General features: G+C 39.1%; 1 protein-coding gene across 5 annotated transcripts in view; it reads left to right on the top strand.

Moving 5' to 3' along the window:
* Positions 1–24,314, top strand: part of SLC24A2 (solute carrier family 24 member 2) — a 112,490-nt gene that overhangs the window by 81,023 nt on the left and 7,153 nt on the right. For all 5 annotated transcript variants that reach the window (XM_015615373.2, XM_015615374.1, XM_015615369.2 and 2 more), the window contains 4 exons: positions 1,157–1,242; positions 14,782–14,913; positions 21,829–21,918; positions 22,336–22,502. In XM_015615373.2, coding sequence (XP_015470859.1) covers positions 1,157–1,242; positions 14,782–14,913; positions 21,829–21,918; positions 22,336–22,502 — 475 coding nt within the window. The remainder of the gene's footprint in view (positions 1–1,156; positions 1,243–14,781; positions 14,914–21,828; positions 21,919–22,335; positions 22,503–24,314) is intronic.

Raw genomic sequence — 24,314 nt, 5'->3', positions numbered from 1 at the left:
ATTAAGGCAAGAATTTATATTTTATTTCCAAAGTTCCTATGCTAAAGGAAAATCTGTACCATGAAAAAATCTGTTTTCCCTACCTCATCATATTATCTGCATTAGAAAACCAGATACAAATGTGTCAAATAAGATCTGAATAATTTTATTATTACTTGACGCTTTTTCTGACCTTGTGTTATGTTTACATATTATTTGTTTCCAAATCAGGCAGTTGGTTGGGACAGTCTGTTAATAAACCATAATGCTGACTGCAGGGTTAAGAGATAACACACATATACTGAAATAATTACAGATAGTCTGGCAGTCTGCTGTGGCTGTGATCTCAGATTTTTAATTTAGAAGAATCTCAGGATAGCAGTAATGTAACTAGACAGCTGTATTTACTTCTATGCACAAGAGCATACCATAAGGCATGTTGAACTTGAGTAAGGCATTTCATATTGCTATTCCCCATTTCTGTTGTCCTAGGGGGGTTAGGGCCATTGACACATTTATGTACTACATACTTATGGAGGTTACTGCTTACAGAATTCCAAGATAGTCAAAGTAAGAAAAAATTTAAAAAAATTTGGCGTCAGAAACCAAAGGCCTAGCTTCATCCCTTAAACCCATGTGGAAGTTCAGCACAAGGACTACAGGATTCTGGTTTAAAGATCATCCTCTATAATTAGATGTTATTACACCATGTGTTTACTCTTTCCCACATTTTTGCATGGAAGACAGCAGGATTATGGCTTGGAAGCAACTTTACTAATTGCAGGGGTTAGTGTGTTAGAAAACTTAGAGCACTGAATGTATCCCCTCACCTGTAAATGCAGCACAGTGCATTCTGTAATGTCAGGGGTGAATGCTGTACATCACTTTTAACCTGAAGTATTACACTCAGTGCATTTAGCATAATCAGAGAGCTCTGAATATTGCAATGAGCTTAAATATTTATTGGAATGCAACTCACTGCTTATAAGATTTTTACTGAAAATGTATACCAGGCAATTTTTTCTCTCTCTTTTAACACAGATGTTGGTTCAACTTTAATATTTTATAATTTGCTCAGACTGCATATATGATAGCTATTTCACTAGTATATTTGTAATTTAATATTCTGATCTGTTGTTTTCCTGCTTTTATGCTCTTATCCATGGATGATCCACAGAGAAAGGTGCAAAAGTGGAAGTTGCAGTAACACCACCGAGTGATTCAGGACCAGTGCAGAATGGAATCGCCCATAATGTTGAAGAGGTTAATGCCTTTTTTTATCTTTTTTTAAATTCTTGTGTTAGTGAATATATTGCATGCTTGATTGTGCTTTTCACTGAAAGTGAATATCTTATTAGAAAGGAGCTGACAGTATGAACTGTCTACATAATATTTAGTTTCATTTACAACTGAACTCAGTGTACAGTTTGCCATATATGAAAGATCTTGCTTTCTGTTCCTGCCCTTCATTGTAGGGTAAGGTGGGAGTCTGGAATCTATTCTTTTGGGAAATGTATTTTTACTTTACAGGTAAGATGTTTGCAGCCCTAAATATAGCTAATAGAAATTACTTGTCACATTGCACAAAACCTGTTCTCTTAAGACAACCTGTCAGGATGTGCCTCATGCAATAGTCAAAATTCATTATGAAAGAGGACCTGTACACGAACTTCTGCATCCTTCCTTCTGTTACCTTGCTTCACATGATTTTTTCCCACTGAGATTGTTCAGTGAAAACAATGAAGATAAAGCAATCTTAAGCAATTACATATCACAGCAATGTCCACATGCTATCAATTTATATCATAATAAAACATTTCCTAGGCTTGTTCAGAAATCTGAAAGGTCAAGGAGCTTTATCATTTGAGATAAAGGCTTCAGTTTCAAGACACTGCAGGGGAAGAAGGGAGAATTATTGCAAGAGTACATTACTCAGCAATGTGAAATTCCTTTCATCTCCCTTTGGACAGTTTAAATTTGCAGTGATGCAGGCTTTGGAATTTTTATGTTAATTTCAGCAAGTATTAGGACATTCTGAACAATGATTTTTATGTATGAGATGTAGGATACATTATTTATCCTTATCTAAATGGCACAATAGAGCAAAGCAAGGAGGTTTGTAACTGGTGGAGGAATGAGTCTGCAGGTTTAGCTCCATCAATCTGAATGAAAGGATTTCAGGTATCTGCTGTTAAAATAAAAACTAGCAGTCTCCTAACAGCATTCTGAGATGGTCCATGCTGGATTACTCCCCAGTGGCCTTTCCAATTTTATCTTCTTCCAGTGGTATCCTGGCAGCTTTCTTAGACTGCTTGAGTTATTGATATGCTGAAACCTGTTTTGTAATTTAAAAATACATACTGGAATTTTTGAGAAGTTGCAATGAAAGTAGTCTACTCATCCATGGAACAAGTAAATAGGCTTCCATAATACTTAGGACCCTACTGTCAGGGTCTTTGCCAGCTCTATTGTGTACCAGAGCCTCTTCTCAATGTATTGACAGACTTTTTGTGTATAGCTTCCTTAAACACCTTTCCAAACTCCAGCATCACTCTGAAGTTAACATTGGAGGTTCAGTTTCCTTCTGCTCTGTATATTGACTTCATGGACACTAATAAGATTACTCTCAATTTATAGAAGACAATAAAATTTGCAGGCAACAGCAGAAGCCCACTCACAGCATTTCTGTGACCCTTTCCATTGATGAATTAAAATTTGAAGAAGGGAAACCAGTCATTGCCCTCCTAAGCTTTTTAGCTTTTCCAAACTTGACCTTGAGTTTTGATCTTTTTGTAACCAAGTGTCTCCATTCTATATTGACACTATTTGTTTCTGTTTCTAAGTAGAATTCAAACAAGTAGCTTTAAATTTTGATGATTTTTCCTTACGCTAATTAAAAAGGGATTGTTGTAGTGTCAGAATTTGGAAAGATAGCATAAAATTGCTTCTCTCTGGTTTTCAACTTACAGAGTCTAAAGATACAGGTTTGTGATCCGTAAGTGCTGTTTTGAAAAATCCCTTAAAAAAACTGTTGGTGTCTCCATGTTCTGGTAATGATAATATAGAACTGAGAAAACTAGAGACACTGTCAATCTGGATTGACAAAGCTTCAAATATGCCTCTGGGGGAAAAAAATGTTGCCCTGAAATCTGCAGGATGTGAAGTGGATATAGTCATATAGTAGGTCATCCTGAAGCCTGTTTGCTGTGATGATACAGAAGACCTGCATAGGGACCTAATTCTTTCCCCTGCATTGTCAACTTCCATGAAGTATGTTCTTCATGCTTTTCCCTCTTGCAAATCAAGCATATCTGTGGGGTTTTTATTACTTTTCACTGATACAGATTATAGTGTCTGGGTCTAAATCCCTAGACACAAGCATTTTGGAATATCAATCTCTATATTGGAGCAAATGAGTACATTAAATATCCTGTGTTCCCCTAGTAAAAACTGAATATGAACATAAATCAATTTTACTTATAAATGCCCATTATTTGAAAACTAACAAACAGTGTTGAGGAAAAGGCCCTTGTGAAAAGACAGTCTCAGGGTAAGGCTACAAGAAAAGGAGAAAAAATAGCTTTCGTATTGTATTTTAATTTTCATATATTTGTATTTTTTTTTTTTAAGCATAATACTCCAAATTGCCATAATTTAGTTTACCTCTCCTAGTTTCTTTAGGAGCTTTTTAGGAACCTCTTTATATTTTTTCCAAATTATTTTTCTTTCCTCCCTTCCTTCTTTTTCAAGAGAGAAGAAAAGGCTTACACAGAGCTGGAACACCACACAAGACAGATGCAAGGACACTGTCGAGTTAATGATTTCTGCAAGGTGTCATGACTAGGTGGATTTCACCTATTTTATTCAGGGTTTTTTTGTTTTGTTTTTAATTTTTTCATTTCTCTCTTCCAAACACCACTGTCTTGCTTTTCCCTTTTTCCTAGGGGCTTAACTCTGTTCTTCTTACTCCACTGTCCTCCAGGGAAATTCAGCTTTTCTCTTTCTAGCTCAAGCCCTTGAGCAACAAGAAAACCTCTCTCCTAATGCTGCTTGCAGAAATTTAAAAAGGGTGTCCAGAAAATGTACCCAGCAATCCAATCATTTGAGCCAGACAGCGACACTCTTATCACCCCACTTACAAGCAGCTGCCAATGTCCTACTCTGATAAAACGGGGATCATCAGCTAAGAAGGACAGACAACTGTGGTCTCCTTCCCATTCCTTAGCCAGCACAGGAGGGAACAATACCTCCTCCCACCATACCATCTGTAAGACATTACTGCTTTATTTGAAGTCAGAAATTGCCTTCCTTTCTGCTGGATATTGCATCTTCCTTGGGGATTTTGTTCTACTTAGAGCATTCTGTCTCTTAACCTTTAGCAGGTTGCCACAGAGGAGAAGATTCTGTTATATAAGGCTTCACAGAGTGGTACCAAGCATGAATAAGAAAATGAAAGAAGACTAAAAGGACACTTAGTAGCTCATTAAATGTTTTATAAAGTGCCCTTCAGAATTCGATCCTTCTGAGAAGTCCAGTTCCACCCCCGCCACCTTCTTAACTAGCATTTGGTAGTCGTTTTAACCTGTGGCTTACCTAAAAATAGTTTCCAATCTGAAGATAACACCTTTTCCTCCCACCTACACACACACGCACACATGCACGCACATACACACATACACACGGACACATGCGCACAGTTTTTCCTGTTTCCGTGGAAACCCCCCTGGAAAGTATTTACATGCCAACCATGACTGAGATAACTTTTCCATGGAAGTATAAGGCAATTTTTATGTCACAGGAGGATGATGCAAAGGCTTCATTGCTTGCATTGGATTTAATCCGTTTACCTGGGCAACAGTCTGGCAAAGCAGGTTTTGCCTTCCCCACTGAAGAGCAGCAGCACCATTTCAGAACAGAGCACTGATGGGGACATATCTCCCCTGCCCTGGAATACTCATTCCATTCACATCAAATTAGCTTGGTGTGAATGTGAGTACCATTGCTTTCTCTGTCTCAGGGTATTAATCTGAGCTATGTTAAACAGGGCTATTTCATAAGGAGAGAGGATAGAGAAGATTAGAGCAGCCTTCATTAGGCTGGGATATATTCCAGCATCCCTGGTATTTGTTTGATTCACCATAAAAAATTTGTTTTCCAAAACCCAAATACTTTTTCAGTTGCCACACTTGGTCTAAAGTAAATGTCTGCATCTTGTTTGCTCATTGTAATTTGTAGAGAAGGTGCTACTATCAGAAGGGGTTGATCTTCATTTTCACAATGTTACTTTGTTGCCTACTCCACATTTTTTGCTGCTGTATACCGGTCTGACTTACTTGAAAATTACGACTGTGAAAAATGGCATGAAGACAAAGGCTTATTCTTGTAGAAGCGTCTCCATTATACCATGGTTGTAATTTCTCCTGGTGAGCTGACTGCAGTTTTGTGTGTTACATTCTGAGAATTTCTTCTCAAATTCCCTGAAGAGTGCTGGCAATAATATAGCATAAAGACTAGCATAAAAGTTTTGGGAGCTGTGATTTTACTTATTTCTGCAAGTGCCCAAGAGGACTCAAGCATCAATCGGAGAATCTGGACCAAACACCTACCTGAGCTTACTCCCTCCTGTAGAGTCTGCTCAAAAGGTAGCTCTTTTCAGTGAGTTTACTGTGCAGCAAGGATTTGCACAAATTAGCTGTCCTAAGAGTATCCAGTCATAAACATAAGTCTTAGCATTCTGAAAGCTAATGCATTTAATATTACTGCCTGCTTGAATTTTACTCAAGAATTTGTGAGGAAAGATGTTGCTTTCTATCTTAGTCAACCCATAGAAATTGCATACTCTTGTACTAGCTTACTATCTCACCCTATTTGTCTTATTTATTTTTTTTTATGACATGTAGGAGAAGATAAATGGGTGATATGGCTTACAGACAAGAAACAGAAGGCAGAGATTGAGGCTGTTCATAGTAGGGCTCCAGTTGCCTCTATTCTGGCTTTCTAGTGAAATAGATTAATGTGAGATGTGGCCTTCTAAATAAAAAGAAATAAACCTCAATGTTGAAAATCATTACATACCTCTGGGACAGAGAACACTTGAGATCACAATCACATCAGTTTTTCTTGACTTATTGATTGTGAAAATTTGGGTAGTACAGAGCTCATTTCCAAATGAACAAACAAGCAAACAAACAAATAAAAACCCACCCCAAAACAAAACAAAAAAAATACCTGAGCAGTCTTATGCAGCAAAGAAAGAAATTACCTCTTTATAGGTGGTGCAATATCCATAGTGTAGCTTAAGCAAATGGAATTTCTTCTGGAGCCCTGTGCTAATTCTTTATTGATTAATCAGAAGACAGAATGCACAAGAAATGTACAAGCATGAGAATTTATAGCTTATCTCTTCATCTTAGGTGGACTAACAGATTAATCCTCAGAATGTGGTATTTATAGTTCACATGTTACTGCTGTTATACAATATGAGTAGTTGGTGAACAGTAGCAGATTCAGTATTTCTGGTAAGTTTGAGGTGGCTCTTTGTACTTGTTTTCCATTTTCTCCTAATGTGTGGAAAAAAGGTGTAAAATTCTGTTTAATGCTGTGCCAGAAAAGTGACTGTTTTTTCTAATGTAATATGACTGTAAGCTTCTCTGGAGACAGTGGTTTTGTGATGTTTTCTAGAAGGAGCGACTCCCTTGTGGCTTTTGCAGATGGAGTTTGCTATAAACTGTTGTTTCTAAACAAAATAATTGTGGATGAAATGTCACTGTATGTTTGTATTGTTTACATAATGTGAAACACGTCATAATTTCCTGTTTGGAAAAAAATTTACTGGAAAAATTGGATAGATTTAGATTAGCTATTAAGAAGAAATTGTTTACTATGAGGGTGGTGAGGTACTAGAACAGGTTGCTCACAGAAGTTGGGAGTGCCCCAGCTGGAACTGTGGAAGTGTTCAAGGCCAGGCTGGGTGGGGCTCAGAGCAACCTCATCTAGTGGAAGATGTCTCTGTCCATGGCAGGGGGGTTGCAATTAGGTGATTTTAAGGTCCCTATTAACCCAAACTCATGTTTCTAAAATGGTCCTGAGCAAACCAGTATGTTTTTCTTCCCTGGAATTACAGATAAGTATTTGATAGATGTTTTTGCATGAAGAGCTGTGAAATATGTTTCACAGTTTCATCCATAGTTTTCATCCCTTTTTAATTGTTTGTAATGAGTTAAAAGTTAAGTAGCAAGAATAGAGTTTTGAATGTATGTAGATTGGTTTAAAAGAGTGTTTGTTACAGATGTATGAAAGAGAACACCAAGCAGAATAACACTTCTAATCTCATTTCTTAAGATGCAGAGTGGGCATTTTCCTAATAGAGTATTCATTTCCTTATCATCATTAATAATAGTAATAACAACAATAAAATATATGCCAGGGTACCACAATTATCCCATCTAGGCATTAGTATACATTTGATATTCAGCACTGCAAATGTTTCTGTAACAAAAATAAAGTCTCAAACATCAGCAAGAAGAAATGAGGATCCTATGCATAAAGAGTAAAAATAATTATGACAGAATTAGTAAGGACTTCATAGAAACACAGTAATGACTATTATATGTGAAGGTGTAATGTAGCTACATCTAAATCTTTAATGACTGGTTAAGGGATGAAGGGCACAATGATGTCATTCTGTATTCTTCCAGTTGCAGGACATGATGAGGGAAGGAACGGGAAGACTCAGAAGATCAATAAATTGCAGAATTTCAATAACTTGCAGAAGATCAATAACAAGTAGAATTTTAGGAGTTTTTATCATGGATTGGCTTAAATGAATTGGGCCTGCTGATGAAAGACAAGATGCACCTGCCTCAAAGGGGCAAAAGGCTCAAATAAGCAGGGCTTATTGAAAGAGATAAAACTAGATTTGAAAGAAGAAAGAGGCATGCTAGAGATAAGCCTAGGAGTGGCATATTTATGTTTGAGCAAGAGTGTGCTAGTGTGGTCCTTCAGTCTGCTCCATCATGTGCTGGGTACACCGAGACACATTGGAAATGTCCCTGTATTAATTCACATGGCACCTTCACCATCTCAATGAAGATGGTGAATCAAGATCCATACACAGTTGCAAAGAGCTAAGCATAATCAATCCATTAGAACCAACAGAAGCAAGCACCTGAGAACAGTCACATAGTAATTAAGGCTCCTCCACCCAATACATAACAGGATTGATAGCCCAGCTAAAGTGCATCTACACCAATGAATGCAGTACGCACTACAAACAGGAGGAACTGGAAGCCATTGAGCAGATGGAAAATGTGTGATGCAATTGCAGTAATATAAACATGGTAGGATTACTTACACAGCTGGAGTGATGCAGTAGATGGCTATGAACTCTTCAGAAGGGATAGGCAAGAGGTGCTGTGGTAGCCGTATGTTATGGAGTGTTTGACTTTCTTGAGCTTGATGATGATGGAAGGGTTGAGTATTTATGTGTAAGACCAATAAAATTGATATCCTGGTGGGAGTCTAGTACAGACTATCCAACCAGTTCAAAGAGGAAGACAAAAATATACTATAAGCAGCTGGAGGAAGTCTTACAATTGCTGTTCCTTTTTCTTCTGGGACACTCCAACATACCAGATACTGGCTAGAAATATAACACAGCAGAAGGGAACAGCCCAAGAGTTTTCTGAACTGTGTGAAACATGCCTTGATGTTCCTGACACAGTGAGTAAGGAAGCCAGCCAGGGAAGGTGCACAGCTGGACCTACTGCTTGTGAACAGAGGATTAGTGAGAGATGTAGTGGTCAGAGGCCATCTTGGGCACAGAGACCATGAAAAGAGAGCTTTCTACTCTCAGAGCTGTAAGGAGGGTGTTCAGCAGAACTGGCAGGGACTTCCAGGGGGCAGAGTCTGGCCTGTTTACAGGACTGGTTGATAGTGTTCCTTGGGATGTGGTCCCAAGGGGACAAGGTAGTGCAGGAAGGCTGAACATTGTTAGAGAAAACAACATTAAAGGTGCAGGAGCAGGCTGTCCACATGTACTGAAAGAAGAGCTGTCTGGGAAGAAGACTGGCCTTGCTGAACAGAGTTTAAGCTGAAGTCAGGAGAAAAAGGAGAGTTTATGACCTCTGGAAGAAGGGACAGGCAGCTCAGGAAGACTAAAGGATGTTGTGAGGTTATGCAGATAGAAAACTAGATGGGCCAAAGCCAAAACTTAATTTGGCTTCTGTAGTTAAAGACAATGAAAGGTGTTTCTAGAAATAAAAGGTTCTAGAAAGACATCAGCAACAGAAGGAGGCTTAAGGACAATCTCCATCCTTTCTTGAATACAATGGGAAACGTTGCAACAAGGAATAAGGGAAAAGCAGAGGTATGGAACGCCCTTTTTGCCTCATTCTTTAATAGCAAGATTCATGTCACCAGGGTCAATCAGGCTGGAAGAAAAGGATGGGGAGTAGAATGAAGCCCCCATAATCAAAGGGGAAATGGTCAGTGACCTGCTACACTGCTTAACACACACGAATCTCTGAGGCTGGATGGGATCCACTCGGGAGTACTGAGGGTGCTGATGGAAGTGCTCACAAGCCACTTAGCATCCTTTACCAGCAGCCCTGGCTAACTAGGGAGGTCCCAGTTGACTGGAGTTGGCAAATGTGATGCCCAGCTACAGGAAAGGTGGGAAGGAGGATCCAGAGAGCTTCAAACCTGTCAGTCTGACCTCGATGCCAGGGATGGTCATGAAGCAGATCACTCTGAGTGCCATCACACAGCATGTGCAGGATATCAAGGGGGTTGGGCCCCACTAACCTGGGTTTTAAAACACAGGTCCTGCTTGACCAACCTGATCTCCTCCTATGACAAATTGACTTGTGTAGCAAATGAGGGAAAGGCTGTAGATTTTGTCTACCTGGACCTTAGTAAAGCACTTGACACCATTTCCCACATCATTCCTCTGGAGGTACTGGCTTTCCATGGTGTGGATGGGTAGACTGGGCGTGAATGGTTCACTGGGTAACAAACTGAGTGGATGGCAGGGCCCAGAGAGTGGTGGTGAATGGAGGTAAATCCAGCTGTCAGTCACTGGTGGTGTTCTCCAGGGCTCTGCACTGGGGCCAGTCCTGTTTAATATCTTTATCAATAATTTGGATGATGGGGTCAAGTACACCCTGTCATTTTGCAGATGACACAAGTTGGGTTGGAGTTGATCTTCTGGAAGGTAGGAAGGCTCTGCAGAGGGGACAGACAGGCTGGATCCATGGGCTGAGGCCATTGGTATGAGGTTCAGTAAAGCCACGTGCTGGGGCCTGCCCTTGCGTCACAACAACTCCATGCTACAGGCTGGGGAAGAGTGGATGAAAAACTTCATGATGGGAAAGGACCTGGGGTTAATTTAGTCTAGATCTCCAGACGTCCCTTCCAGCCATCACACATCATCTGTTCTATGATGCTGTGATTCCGTTCTGGCCAACAGCAACAAAACACGAGCCAGCTGTGTGGCCAAGAGGTTCAGTGGCATTCTGGCTTACATTAGTAATAGTGTTGCCAGCAGGACCAGGGCAGTCATTGTCCCCCTATACCCCTGGCACTGGTAAGGCCACACCTCCAATCCCATGCTCACTCTTGGGCCCCTCACTACAAAAAAGACGTTGAGTTGCTGGAGAGTATCGAAGAAGGACAATGGAGCTGGTGATGGGTCTGGAGCACAGGTCCTGTGGGAAGCAGCTGAGGGAAGTGGGTTTTTTTAGCCTGGAGAAAAGGAAGCTCAAGGGAGACCTTATTGCTCCCTACCACTGCCTGAAAGGAGGGTGTAGCCAGGTAGGGGTCAGCTTCTTGTCCCAGGTGGCGGGTGACAGGACAAGAGGAAATGATGTCAAGATGTGTCAGAGAAGGTTAAATCAGATATTACAAAAATTGCTTCATGGAAAGGGTTATCAAGCATTGGACCAGTTACCAAACATAAAAGTGCTTGTGTCACCATCCATGGAAGTATTTAGAATATGTGTAGGTGAGAATATGTGTAGGTGAGGTGCTTGGGCACATGGTTTAGTGATGGAGATGGCGGTGTTAGGTTCATGGTTGGACTTGATGATCTAAAGTGTCTTTTCCAGACTAAATATTGCTATGATTCTATGAATTTGTGGAATATGAAAAAAATACGCCATATTCCAATACTTAGTTTCTGAATGCCCATGTCTGATTGCAAGGTACTGGTGTAAATTTGCTTTTGTTCTGACTTAATATGGCAACTTCTTTCTAATGGATTATCATCATAGTTCATAATATCAGGTGATGCAGCTTTCCCATATGTCCTGGCCAGATTTGTTAAAGTTAATTAGCTACAGAGTCATAGCAGGGAATAAGTTTTAGAATGAAGATGGGTAGGTAGGAGCACTTCAGCTGCCCTAAAGAAATGGAGAACTTTGCACAATGATGGTAGGTGTGTCATAAAGTGAGCAGAATATTCTTTACTTCTGTTAGAGCATGTGGGGGTCAAGGCAGATACCAGAAGGTATCTAAAACAGTACCATCGTTTATGTTTTGGCAATTTAATTCCTGGGTATATATCACATAATAGTTTAGTTTTCTTCTTAGCAGTGCAGAATGTAATCATACTGAACATTGCAAGTAGGGAGTTTTCATGGTACAGACTGAAACAAAACTGTATTTTTAGGATTATCTTCTACAAACTGTGATAGTGCATATTCAGTATGTACGTGGCTGTAGCCACAGACAGCGCATGCAATCTCTGCCATAAATCTGTGCTGAGTCATTTTCTGTCACTGCTGCATAGTCCACAGCATGACACTCACATTTGTCTGGTTTTAGAGCTGCTGAAATTATTTCCCATTCTTTTCTTCAACATCAGTGGATAATTTAGTATTGCTTTGAAATTCATGGAAGCTAGATCTACAAATACTTTGAACTTCATTACTTCCACTGATTTTGGAAGGTCAGCATTGAAAATCAGATGCCTAATCTAATTTAAAAAATAGGAAATTAATATCCATTCTGCAACATCTCTAATGTATCCTGGAGTTAAGCTAGAAAGAAAAAGTGTATTTCCTGCACTGTGAGCTTGTGTTTGGTCTTATGTTTTGGGGATAGTTGTCTTGGGGAAAGGGATGATGTAGGACAACTGAAGGTGAAAGATCTTGAACAGATAGGTCAAGGTTTCTCAGGAGACATCTAGCAATCTCCAAAAGCAGTTCTTTGTGGTTCTTTGCTACAGCCACTCGTGTTGCCTCTGTGCTTATGCGCACCCAGAGGTATTTGACACAGACATGAGAATAGAGCAAGTCCCAGTGTTGAACTACAGTGTGTACTGGTACAGTGTTGCATGAACCAACGTAGGCATTACTGTCTAGATATTTTTAAGACTCATATGCAAGCTCAGAGTAATGTAAAGTTTTGTTGTGATTAAATATAATTGTTAATCATGGCTAATCTCTAAAGATGGCAATTCAGGAAGTACTTTGCCACTCAGTGCTGTTTATGCAGCAGTCACTTAGAAAGCTTTATTCCAGCTGAGTTGGCTGATTGAATTACACATAGGCCATTCAGAAAGAGTTACCTAGGCAACCCTTCAATTGTTCCTTTTGTGCTCCAATTTTTTCTCAGTCATCACATTTCAAAGCTGAGCCTGTGTCTCAGGTTGATTTTCCCACCCCAAAAGCATCTACCAGAATGGAAAATGAATGGATTTGGTTTTGGAAGTAGCCTCACAAACTTCTCCTCCAGCACAGCTCCTCTAAAGTTGGCTTCTGTAGTTTTCCAGCAATGAAGCATAGGATGTCCACTTCAGTGAAAAGCTGAAAGCCAAAGGCAAAAGCTAGCCTCTTAAGCTGCTCAGGAGCCTCTGAAGTACTGCGTTGAGTGCTAAAAATTGTGCTTATATATTTTTAATTTTTTTTAAATTATTATAACCATTATGACCTGTTCACTTTACTGTTGTCATACAGTTGTGCAACTTGGGAGTTTTACAAAGTATAGGGCATAGCAAAATATTGTCCTCTGTTGACATCAACACATAACTCAAAGGTAGCTGCAACTTGTCAGTGTGTCAAGAGGTAAATAGGAATTTGCTTCCAGTCCACTGATGTCAGGTGATACCTTCATAGTGAAAGATCCCAAGCTAAGAGCTGAGCTTGCTTCTGTAGGTACTGATCATTTCAGGTAGTTGAACAATTCAGAAGTTCATAATAGTGGAATAATCAAGACCAGTTCTTCAAAATTGGCAGTAAGTAAAAGAAGTTATTAACAGTATCAACCTGTGGTGACGTTTCATCAATAACTCTTTTGCTTAGAAAAGAACAACTAGTTTGGTCATTTCAATGATTGCTTCAAATAGCATTGTCATAAGGTTTATATAAGCAGTCTTAATACAGGGCAATAACTGAAAAGGAACCAATTATAAATCTATAGGAAGATTAACATGCATGTTGTGGAGAGATCTCAATTATTATCTTTTTTCAAAAATAAACCCCAAGAACACGACCTGAAAAAGTCATCATATATCACCCACGTTGTCAACAGTTTTCACTGCGTGCTCTTTTTCAGACTTTTTTAGCTTTCATTGAGCTCTCTAGAAATCTTTCCACAGTTTTAACAGTGTTTGCATTACACACATCTATGTGAAAGTATTGTTCAGGACATTTTTTCAGTTGTCTGATTCTGCAATTTATATACAGTTCTGGAGACATCACCTACCTATGTTAACAATTTAAAAGTTATTTTGATTCGTGAGTGCAAAAGGCTGAGTCATGCCCACTACACTTGCTCCATTTTGTTAGCAGAAGCAGTCTAAGGAAAGAGAAGTGTGTGGCAGCCAAATGTTTTCTGTCGTAGGAGAGGGTTCCTACACACCTACTCTATAATAGGGATGACAGGTGGGCAGCTTTCACATAAATTGAGACTAGGGACCAATGTGAAAAGCAGCGACGCAAATTGGAGGGGAGTGTCTTCAGTTTTAGCACCAAGTTGTTAGGAACACTCCTGTGTTGTGACTGGTCTGTACACAAGAGCCTTTGGATAGAGACAAGGAGAAGCCCTTTCCTTGTGTGGACAACCCAGCAACAGTCTTGGGGTCCGGAGAAGCTGGGCCATCTTTGCCTTTGCTGGTTTCACAGTTTGAATGGGCAGAGCCCTCAGCAGCCCAGACTTACCCCAGCAGCGTAGCACTACAGCTCCCTAGGTGCCCGAATTACCCTCCCTCCCTGCGGAGAAGACAGTACATACAAAAATATATGCATATATATTCAATAGCAAGGTTTGAAATTACTCACAAAAGCTTAAGAAGTTAGTTACATGTATACATCTACACACAGTAGGCATAAAGGCATATATATCTATACATATAAGGATAAAGATAGGTGTGTGAGAGTGTGTGTGTGTGTGTGTGTGTGTGTGTGTGTCTACACATTTTCTCTGTCTTGTCTTTGTGGCCAGGCTTGACGCAGCCCAGACACATCTCAGACACATCTCATCCCCTGACTAGACTAGCCCACATCCCAAGGGAGAGCCATCCCCAGGAACACTTGTCAGAGACACCCTGTGCATCCCAAGGGACCAGCCACACTGTCAACAAATGGACATCCTATCCTGTGCTGTAGGGATACCTCACAGTCTGGCCAAAGTCTTTTTTAGTGTGTCCTAGCTAACATTGCTAGGTAGGTGTGGTGTAAATGCTATGTTCTCAGACCCCATAGTTCTCCCTGAAACACAATGCTGTCCTTGAACTCTTTTTGAAATAATTCCTATCTTCATTCATCCACATTGATAATCTGCTCACTGGAGCTTTTCTTACAGAATGAAGATGAGGAGGAGGAGCAGCCTCTCAGCCTGGCCTGGCCTGAAACCCCACGCAAACAGGTCACCTATCTTCTTGTGTTACCCATTGTTTTCCCACTGTGGGCTACCCTGCCAGACGTCAGAAAACCTGTAAGTAACTGTTGTAAGTCAGTGTGTTCTGCAAAAACGGTGGTACTCTAGTTAAATGCCAAAAATGAACTAGAGCTATTAGCTTTTTAATTGTTTCTTCTTTGAAGAAGTCACAGCATTAGTATTCAAATCTTCAAATGAGTGCTTATGAGCAACTGGTTGGTAATAGCTCTATAAAAATTGTCATTTGTATTCACTTATACTTCATGACATAAAGTGGATGGTCTGAAAAATCCTTTGGGGTCTTCACATTTGTATTTCTGAATCTCTGCTGAACATATGAGTGCTGAATCTCTGCTGTGCCCTAAAGGGTATGACTGGAGGGATTTTAGACTATCTAAAATTTTTCTGTAGTTCAGACATAAAGATATGCATTTCTCTTAAATATATGTTCTATTAGACCTTTCTCTTCTACCCATGATCTTGTCATTTTCATACTAGGATGAGAATCCATAAGTCCTTTTGTATATAAAATACTTGGTAGTTTTGTCCTGAAGACAGCTTGAAGTAATGTAAGACTGACAAGTTATCAAGTCTTACCACTTTTATACAAATAGACCTGACTGGGAAAGTTCATGGAAAGTAAAAGTGTGTCAAGAGCTGAAGGAAAAAAAAAAAAATTAGTGGTGTTTTAATCTCTCTTCCTTTCTGGATCAAAATGGGTTTAAAACTGCTGCAAGAGAGACATGCACAGCATGCAAGTTTATAAATCAACACCCTGAATTCTTTTTTCCTGCTCACAGACAGTGAAAAAGCTTCCCATCCCACATGCTGAAAAACTGCAACTCAGTGCAAGAAAGAAGCTAAAATAAGATCTCTGACTTGTTTTTAGATAAAAGGTTCCAGAGGCTATAAAGTGACGATTTTCCCTTCTTTCCCTTCTAACACTTTTTCCCTTCCCAATCTTCTAGCTTTCTTTTTCTTAAAAATTCCAGAAAACTCTGGAAATCGTTTTTGTCTCGTAACACACAGAACATACTACATTAATTTCAAGATCACTTATTTCTGAATTTTTTCCCTCCTTTTGTCATTCAAAACCATTCCTGAAATTTTTTTCATATTTTGATCTAAAATAAACAAGAAATATTTTGGGGCATTATTTTGAGTTTTGAAAATCTGAAGGTAATATAAGAAGACCTCTAGTTTTATCCAATATTCTGCACTGTACAAATGAGAACAGTTTTGTAAATAATAGTTTTGGAAAGTGAATATCTTGACAAGTTGCCTGCAACTGTGTGATGCATGTGATTATTAGCACTAGTACCATTCACAACAGAACTCCATGCTGACATCCAGCAGCTAAAATACCCTGCCATACCACAAGAGATAAACATACTTGTATGTGCCAGATAGACAAGTGGACAACAGAGTTTTAAGACTCCATTCACGGAAAGGAGTAGTTTTTCCTACAGAAAAAAAAAAATGTTGTTTGTAATTACATGTGGATTAACAGAAGAGGTAATGGGCTGTATCAGTATAACAAGCTACTTACTTTGAGCATTGCTGTCAAAGAATTAACCAGATGGTTGCATAAACTGTCTAACATTTTAAGTATGCTTCATTACTGTATCTTCCCAATACTCTCACTTATTTCTGTGTGCCATCCCCACTAATCCCTTCCTAACAAAAAATGATGCCTGCTATCACAGCTCAGCATGTGCATCAGAAAACAATTTTCAATGAAATCTATGAGATAGAAGTTAAAGCAAACCTAAAATAATACTCAGACTTTTTAGATAGGCCTGCCATCAGGGGCTCGATTTGCAAGTGTGGTGATTTTTAGTCAGAAACCCAAATTCTGCATCAGGATGCTCGGATTAGCATATGCATATATAAAGTGAATGCTTGTGTGCTGTATACTGATTTGAAAGACCATATGGAGCCTTTGGCATCCTCTGTGGGTGTCCACTTTTCAATAAGTTGTTCTTTCCGTCTAGAGTCTTTTTTCTAATGTATTTTTTATCTCCACACGAAGATGTTTTCCCTGAATTTATTTGTACTATTCTGAGATACATTTAGCGCCATAAAACCCAGAAGCCCTAGAAAAAAATATTTCGTAGACAAGGTCTCTGGTTCTAAAGTTAGCAAAATCCTGCTGCCTTATTATGGTCTGGTGCACACATATGCAGATTTTTATATACTTAGAGTAGATTATGCATTAGTTCAGCTAACTGTCAGCTGATTTACTTGCTGAGATGTTTTAATGTGTTTAGCGCCTTAACACCTGCTCACATTAAGCCAGTATATATTAAATCCTTACTATAACATCAATAATGTTGTTTGCATATCTCAGAGGTAGGTGTGCCCGTAGTGAATTTTTTTTCCTGAGGTTTTTGCTCAGGTGTTTTGAGTATTAATGGGTGTTTTTCCTGTACTAATGGCTGTTTCCCCAGTGGCTCTTTTGAGGTCACATATGTAACTGCCCACCTCCTGGAGTAACAGATATTGAAAGACTGAAAGAAAAGCAATGTGACCAAGGTGCCCCAGTAGGTCAGGAGCAGTTATTGAACACCACCTCCTTTATTATAATCTTACTCCGCTGTCCATCCCTTTGCATTACATGCCAGAAAAATTATCTTGGGGCTCTAGTCCTGCCATCACTGCACCCATATGGGGGAGTTCCTTCTATCTCTGCAAATTCCCATTACAAACAAAGAGCTACAACTTCCATGAACTCTTGTTGCCATACAGAGATGCACTGTTACCAAGGGGACAAGGACAACATGTTCCTGTACAGATTCAGTTAGAGGAGCAGGTTCTGAGTAATCAGAGTTAAGCACTGTTAAGTGTGAAAGAAGGATCAAACTTTGCAATGCAGATACATTTATGTACGAGACAAACATGTGAATCATTCAGGTTAAAGATGCTGGTAATAATGCTGGCTAAAATGAAAAGAGTTACCTTCCAAATTATTCAGCACACACTACTTTCCAGGATCAGTCTCTTAGAAGAAATGCCTTCATACCTCGATTTTTTTTTCTACTTATAGCCCTGTTTTTCAGACATTGGCATTATATAAATATATAGAAATGTATAAAGAAAAATGTTCTAAACGTTTCTGATGGACAGGAACAGTACTAATACATCTAATCTACAGTGGAACTACAAAATCCTTTTGCTTTTGTTAAAGGAAAATGGGATATGAACTGAATGAGCCATGATTCTCTCATTTCTGTTACTAGGACCACAAAAGAGCCACTTGCTAATAAACTCTGCACTCTGTCTTTACAAGGCAACCACCACAACAACTACTGAAAAAGATGGAGAGGAGTATTGCTGTCTGCTGACTCTGACTAAGTCTTCTAGGAAAATGCTTAGAATTGGCAGCTCTCTGTATTCCAAAGAGCTAGGGAGTAGAAATTACATAAATCTCAAAAGAATGCTGAAACTAGTTATAAAACCAGCATGATTATTATTGTTACACCCCGGAATAAAATCTAGCATACAAAAAAGTATCAGCATTCTTGTTATGGCTTTTTAAAATTTTCATCTATATGCAAATTATATAGCAGCATCTATGCAGTCCATTTTTGATTTCATCACTTGTAAAATGCACAAGCTTTAAATTTTGCCCTTTCTGAATTTAAATGTTCCCCATTTTAAAATAGGTAATTTAAGTGTTAAGCTTATTAAAGTATCTTGGACTGCTGCTTATCAGTTAATTTTAGTGGGAGAGGATTAGCTAAGACGGGCGAAGAGTACACATGCTGCAAAGTTACTGACTCGTAATTCTTAGCCATCCAAATTCTGTGGATGTCTGACTCAGATAGGCAGTGTCTCCTTGTTTTGCTGAACCATTTGGTGTATATAATCACACCATCAGAGAGGTATTACTGACCAGTATGGCTCTGGTTCTATTAGTTTTGCTTAAGCCAGTGTATGCTTAAATCTTGAGTATTGTGTGGTGATCATTCAAATTGCATTGCTGCAAGGTGCTCTTTGCAGATTTTGTGACCAGTTCAAACAAGTTTATTACTCCATTGTCTCATGAACCATATCTCTTGCCAAAAGATCACAGCCTTTACAAGGAAGATGAAAAATGTTGAAAGTTGGAAAAGTTGACTACTAAGAATGGTGGGAAAAAAACTGCTAGCTGCTGGTTAGTTTTAAAAGAGGAAGAGGTTATTTTCACTCATTTATTTCTACCAGTCTTAATTCTGCTCCCACTGGTGTCAGATGGTTGTAACATAGATATATTTATTTCAAATTTTGTTCCTTTTCACATTAAGGTCTTCTACCCTCCATTGCATATAAAATTTTGATTTTAAACTTAAAAGTCCATCTGAGTAGGTTTTAAATATCATAAGCTCATTGTCATATTTTTTGGTTTGACAGAAATTTAGAACTCTGTTTTGAAAAAGTAACTCTGTAATGAGTTAAGAGACAATTAAGAAATAGATCAACCAAAGTACTCTCAGTAGTTCTAAAAACAGTGCTTGTGACAGCAGTGGAATTTATATGAAAAGGATGTTTCCAGGTGCCATGGTGGTAATTTAAGGGTAATCTGTTTAAAACCCCTACTGGATCACTTCTTTTACTTCAGCAGAGGTGGAGTTATTATATTATGAGGGAATTTAGAATCACAGATTCATAAAATGGTTTGGGTTGGATGAGAACCTTAGAGATCATCTAGTTCCAAGCCCCATGGCATGGGCAGGGACACCTTTCACTGGGCCAGGCTGCTCAGAGCCCAGTACAGCCTGGCCTTGGACACTGCCAGGGATGGGGCATTCACAACCTCTCTGGACAGCCTGTGCCAGTGCCTCACTATCCTCATACTAAAGACTTCTTCCTAATGTCCAGTCTAACCCTACTTTCTTTAAGTCTTCTTGTCCTTGTCACTACATGCTCTTGTAAAGAGTCTCTCTCCATCGTTTTTAGAGGCTCCCTTCAGGTACTGGAAGGCTGCAATTAGGTCAACCCAAGCCTTCTATTCTCCAGGCTGTACAATCCAAATTCTCTTAGCCTTTCTTCACAGAATAGGTTTCCATCCCTCTAGTAGTGTTGTTAAATCTGTATCATTTTTAATGTGTGTTCCTGTGTATATCCAGTTGTGAAATTCTATAGGTCGTGCTAGTCAACGTGCTCAGTTTTCAGGAGGACATTTAGCATTATGCAAAATACACACAGGGAGTGAGAAAGTGCTGTATAGCACAGCCAGCAGCTGCACCTGCTGCTGGAGCAGATATGGACCTTGTATTTGTCCCATGCTGTAGATGACTGTGCACAATTGCCATTGCTGACTTCACCCTTTTTACATAAGTTAATGTCCCGAGCTCATTCCAGTTACATCAGCAGAAAGTCTACACAGTCTCATTGAGCTACAGACAAGCTGCATTGTTTTCAGGTTCAGCTGGCAAAACAGAGTGACATTCCTGTTTGACCAGCTCTAATGGCCAGCCCAATACATCATCTCTTGGTCTACAGCCACACTGTTCCATGCTGATCAGTTCCTAAAGGTGTGCTGTTCCATACAAATGCCTGTTGGTTTTGTTATATAAGAAAAGCTGGCTGTGCAGCTAGTAAACTCCCTAAAAGCAAAGTGTTTATTATGGCTTGAAGAAACTGAATCAAAACAAATGGTATTTTCTCTCCAAAAGTCACATTGAGGTAAAGTCCTGCAATCCCATCTACTCCCGCAACATCTAGGAATGATCCACAGTCTTACAAGCCCCCTGGTGCAGCTGGGGCATGACCTGAAATGAAAGTGGGCACAAAAATTCTGGAGTGGAAGTGTATTTAGTGAGGACCAAATGGGAAGAAGTACTGCAGGACTGAGCAGCAGCTGAAAGAGGCATTCAGACTGGTATAACTTACTTCCACAGGCAGCCCTACTGGTTATTCATGCAAATTTGTAGGACTCTGCTAGTCACATGTCAGAAATCATCTGGGGTAACATCTGCATTCAGAGGGGCAATGAACATAAAGATTGGTAGAATTCATTCACAGGACAAATTTAATTTTAAGTACTGATTTGATTTAGAGTGTTTGCCTGGTGCAGTACTGCAGTTTTGTTTCCTTCCTTCAGTAGTTAACTTGACCTCTTTTTGTTACGTAGATTCAGTTAGTCAGTAGGAAATATGGAAAATGCAAAAGATTGGAAAGAACATAAACAAAAAAAAATCATTAATCTGTATGTAACCCACTCATTGGCTGCAAGAACACTCTGTTCAAAATATGACACTAGTAAAGGAGACAGTGAAAATGAAAAATTAAGTCACTTTGGTGCTACACAGAGTATTTAATTCATTGAAGGGCCTGATGGTATGTTTTGCATATTTCTATAACATTAAAACATTAAATTCCTCTGCAAAATGAAGCATGGAAAGTACATGTTTAACATACCTTCTATTGAGAAAGTGAGTCATTTTCACAAGCAGAGTAAATGACGAAATAAATTTTACGTGTGCATGTTTTTAGCTCTGCCATATGGCAGTCTTTGTTATACTGACTGTGAAATTTGTTGCAAAAAATTACTAATGCAGGAAAGAAAGATATGGGCAGCTGTTGAAGCAATTTGAAAACATTCATTCTGAGGAAGCATGAAATTATTAATAAATTTAGAAGTCAAACCACTATTGAGATAAACACGTACGCAAACTGCATCGTAACAAATTATGATAAAAATCACAACCCAGGACTTGCCATTCATCATACAAGATCTTAGGAGATCCTGTTTTATGACTGAAGCAATTGGAAGAGTGAGGCATAGGTTAAGTATAGTACCGGTGTCAGGGCATCTGTTTCTTACTTTTCTTACAAGTATTTTGATCATCTGATGATTATCAGAACAGTTGCTTAGAACAGGCCGTCAGAAAAAATGAGAAGCCACTCTCATATTGATAAACAATTAAGAATATGGCATGTCACCCTTCAGTATAGGTTTTCACTTGTTTCTCCTTGTTTCTGTTTCAGACATCAAGAAAATTTTTTCCTATCACGTTTTTTGGCTCTATCAGCTGGATTGCCTTCTTTTCTTACTTGATGGTCTGGTGGGCACATCAGGTAAGGAGGTGATACTGGTACAAAATAAAAGCCCTGCATTATGTTTTGCACAGTAAAAGATCATTTCTAATCAGAGTCCATCTATCTCATGCTGGGTGCTGCTTTATTTCGGGAGCTGTAACCATGGATGAAGCAAATCAGTACTCACTAAATTGAAAGTAGTTCAGAGAGCTGTGGTTGGCCTGACCACAGGACTTGATCTTCTTGTAACATCAGAACCATCAGCAACTGCCTGTCAATACCTTATGCTTCTATTTGAAAGTGTTATCTTTCTCCTGATACATGGGGAAATCTGTGAAAAATAGTATTTCTCTGATCTTGTCTAGTATTCTCCAAGCTAGTGGGAAAGTCCAGGACAGCTGAAAACATTTCTTCACTGCAGGACACATTTTTCTGGTTTTGTTTAAACCCTTCTAGGTTGGAGAGACCATTGGTATCACTGAAGAAATCATGGGGCTGACTATTCTAGCTGCTGGCACATCCATTCCTGACCTTATTACCAGTGTTATTGTAGCGCGCAAAGGTCTGGGGGACATGGCTGTATCCAGTTCTGTCGGAAGCAACATATTTGACATCACAGTGGGGTAAGTTCTACACCAAGAAAATTGTGTCTATTTTAAACAAGTCTTTTGTTCTTAGCACATTGTTGTGGTGTTGCCCACAAGCAGCAATCTTTAAAAAGGAAAGTGATGCAAATATGCAACAAATGTTACTGTGGCAAGTGCTCCGAAGTTTATAGATATCTGCATGAAGAAATGTTATAAATTTGTTGCCTAATCCTTGCTTTGATATATTACAGAGAGGCTTAGGCAAGTGAAATGCACATTAAAATTGTGCAAGGGCATTGTTCCGAAAAGGAATTTCAAAGCTTTTTATACTTTTGTGAGGGTGCTGTTTGCTTTCTGCTACCACTCATTGTGCTTATATTAGAGCTTTCTTTATAAATGATGATCAGGAACAATTCATTGCCTCTGCAGTAATAATGTTTGCTGTAATAACAACAGAAAGTCTTTGTCTTGTGTAACTCGTTTAGGCTGCTGTTGACATGTGATTAATTTTTTTTTCTATACCTGACAAGTTCCAAATTACAAACCAATTCTCTGTTAAAAAAAAAGGACCCTTTTTATAGCTCTGACAATATGAAGCTGCATGAGATGGTGCAGAAGTTTTCTATTTACACCTCACTGCTTCATGGCAGCTCTAGGGTAATGATTTGTGGCATAATGTTACAATTCAAATTATTTTTTGATTTTTTGAGACCACTGTAGATCAGGTTCAGGAATGATATAATCTATGCCTCAGTGTTTCAAAAATGTGCAGAAAATACACAGATAAATTCTGTCTTTGTTGCCATAGTCCCATCTTCAACACAGGATGGAGGTACTTAGAATCATGCGCATATTTTCAATTTCTCCATCTTTGGTTGTCTCTTGCTATCACACAGAAGAAGACAGGTCTAGTCATAGTTACAGTGCCAGACAGCCTGGTTGTAGAAGAGATCCTGGTTTTCACAGTTGAAAATACACCAGCAACTGCACAGAGGTACAGAAAAGGATCCTGAAGTTAGAATGTATAATAAATATTTTTTTTACTTTATCTGTTAGCTAATGGCAGTACTTTATATGCAGTACTGATATGCAGCAAACCTGTAACATTCATGAGAATCATGTCCTCCAACTTGGAGTACAGAGGATGCATCTCAAAATTATTTCTCTTTTGCAGTGCTTGCTTACTTTTTAAAAAATATTTAATCTTCCTGCTGATGGAAATGGTTTTGTCCTGTACCAGTCTGGTACATTTACAACAGAAATGGCACAGTGGAGCTGTGGAGTGGTGTAGTTAGTACTGCAGCTGTAATAAATTATTCTCTCTTAAGCTGCTTATTCAAAGTTTTAATGTTGTGAGCTTCTGACAACTTACTTCATGCTTTCTAAGCCTGCTAAGCTCCAATCAGTGTCTTAAATATTTATTTCAGCTTGACATCCTGCAGAGGGATATTGTCTCCTTCTGTGGCGTGAGAGATGAGAAATGCAATGACAGCAAACACAGAAATAGAAGTTAAGCTGAAGTTCAAATGAAGTTCACAGTTTAACAGAGGTTTATACAGTAAATGTGGACAAAGATATTTAAGGGTGAAATTTTGCAGGCAGTGCCTTGCAGAGTGCTGGTTCTTCATGGCAAGGACATGTTTCTATGCAACCCACCCTCCTGTCAGGCAGGCTCTTGGAAAGAGTGCAAATAGCTTCTTCTGCAGATGGTGTGAAATCTAGTAACAAATGAAAGGGGTTTTCCTCTTCACAGACAGGATGCCAGGTGATTTGCCAACCAAGAGAAATATAACTCACCAGTATAACCAGTGGAAGGGGAACCATGTGTTCTCCCCAAGAACCATGAGA

Source organism: Parus major, chromosome Z (genome assembly GCF_001522545.3).
Source record: "Parus major isolate Abel chromosome Z, Parus_major1.1, whole genome shotgun sequence".
NCBI lineage: Eukaryota > Metazoa > Chordata > Aves > Passeriformes > Paridae > Parus > Parus major.
Note: the sequence above shows the minus strand (reverse complement) of the source record. Positions and strands in the feature narration are given on the sequence as shown.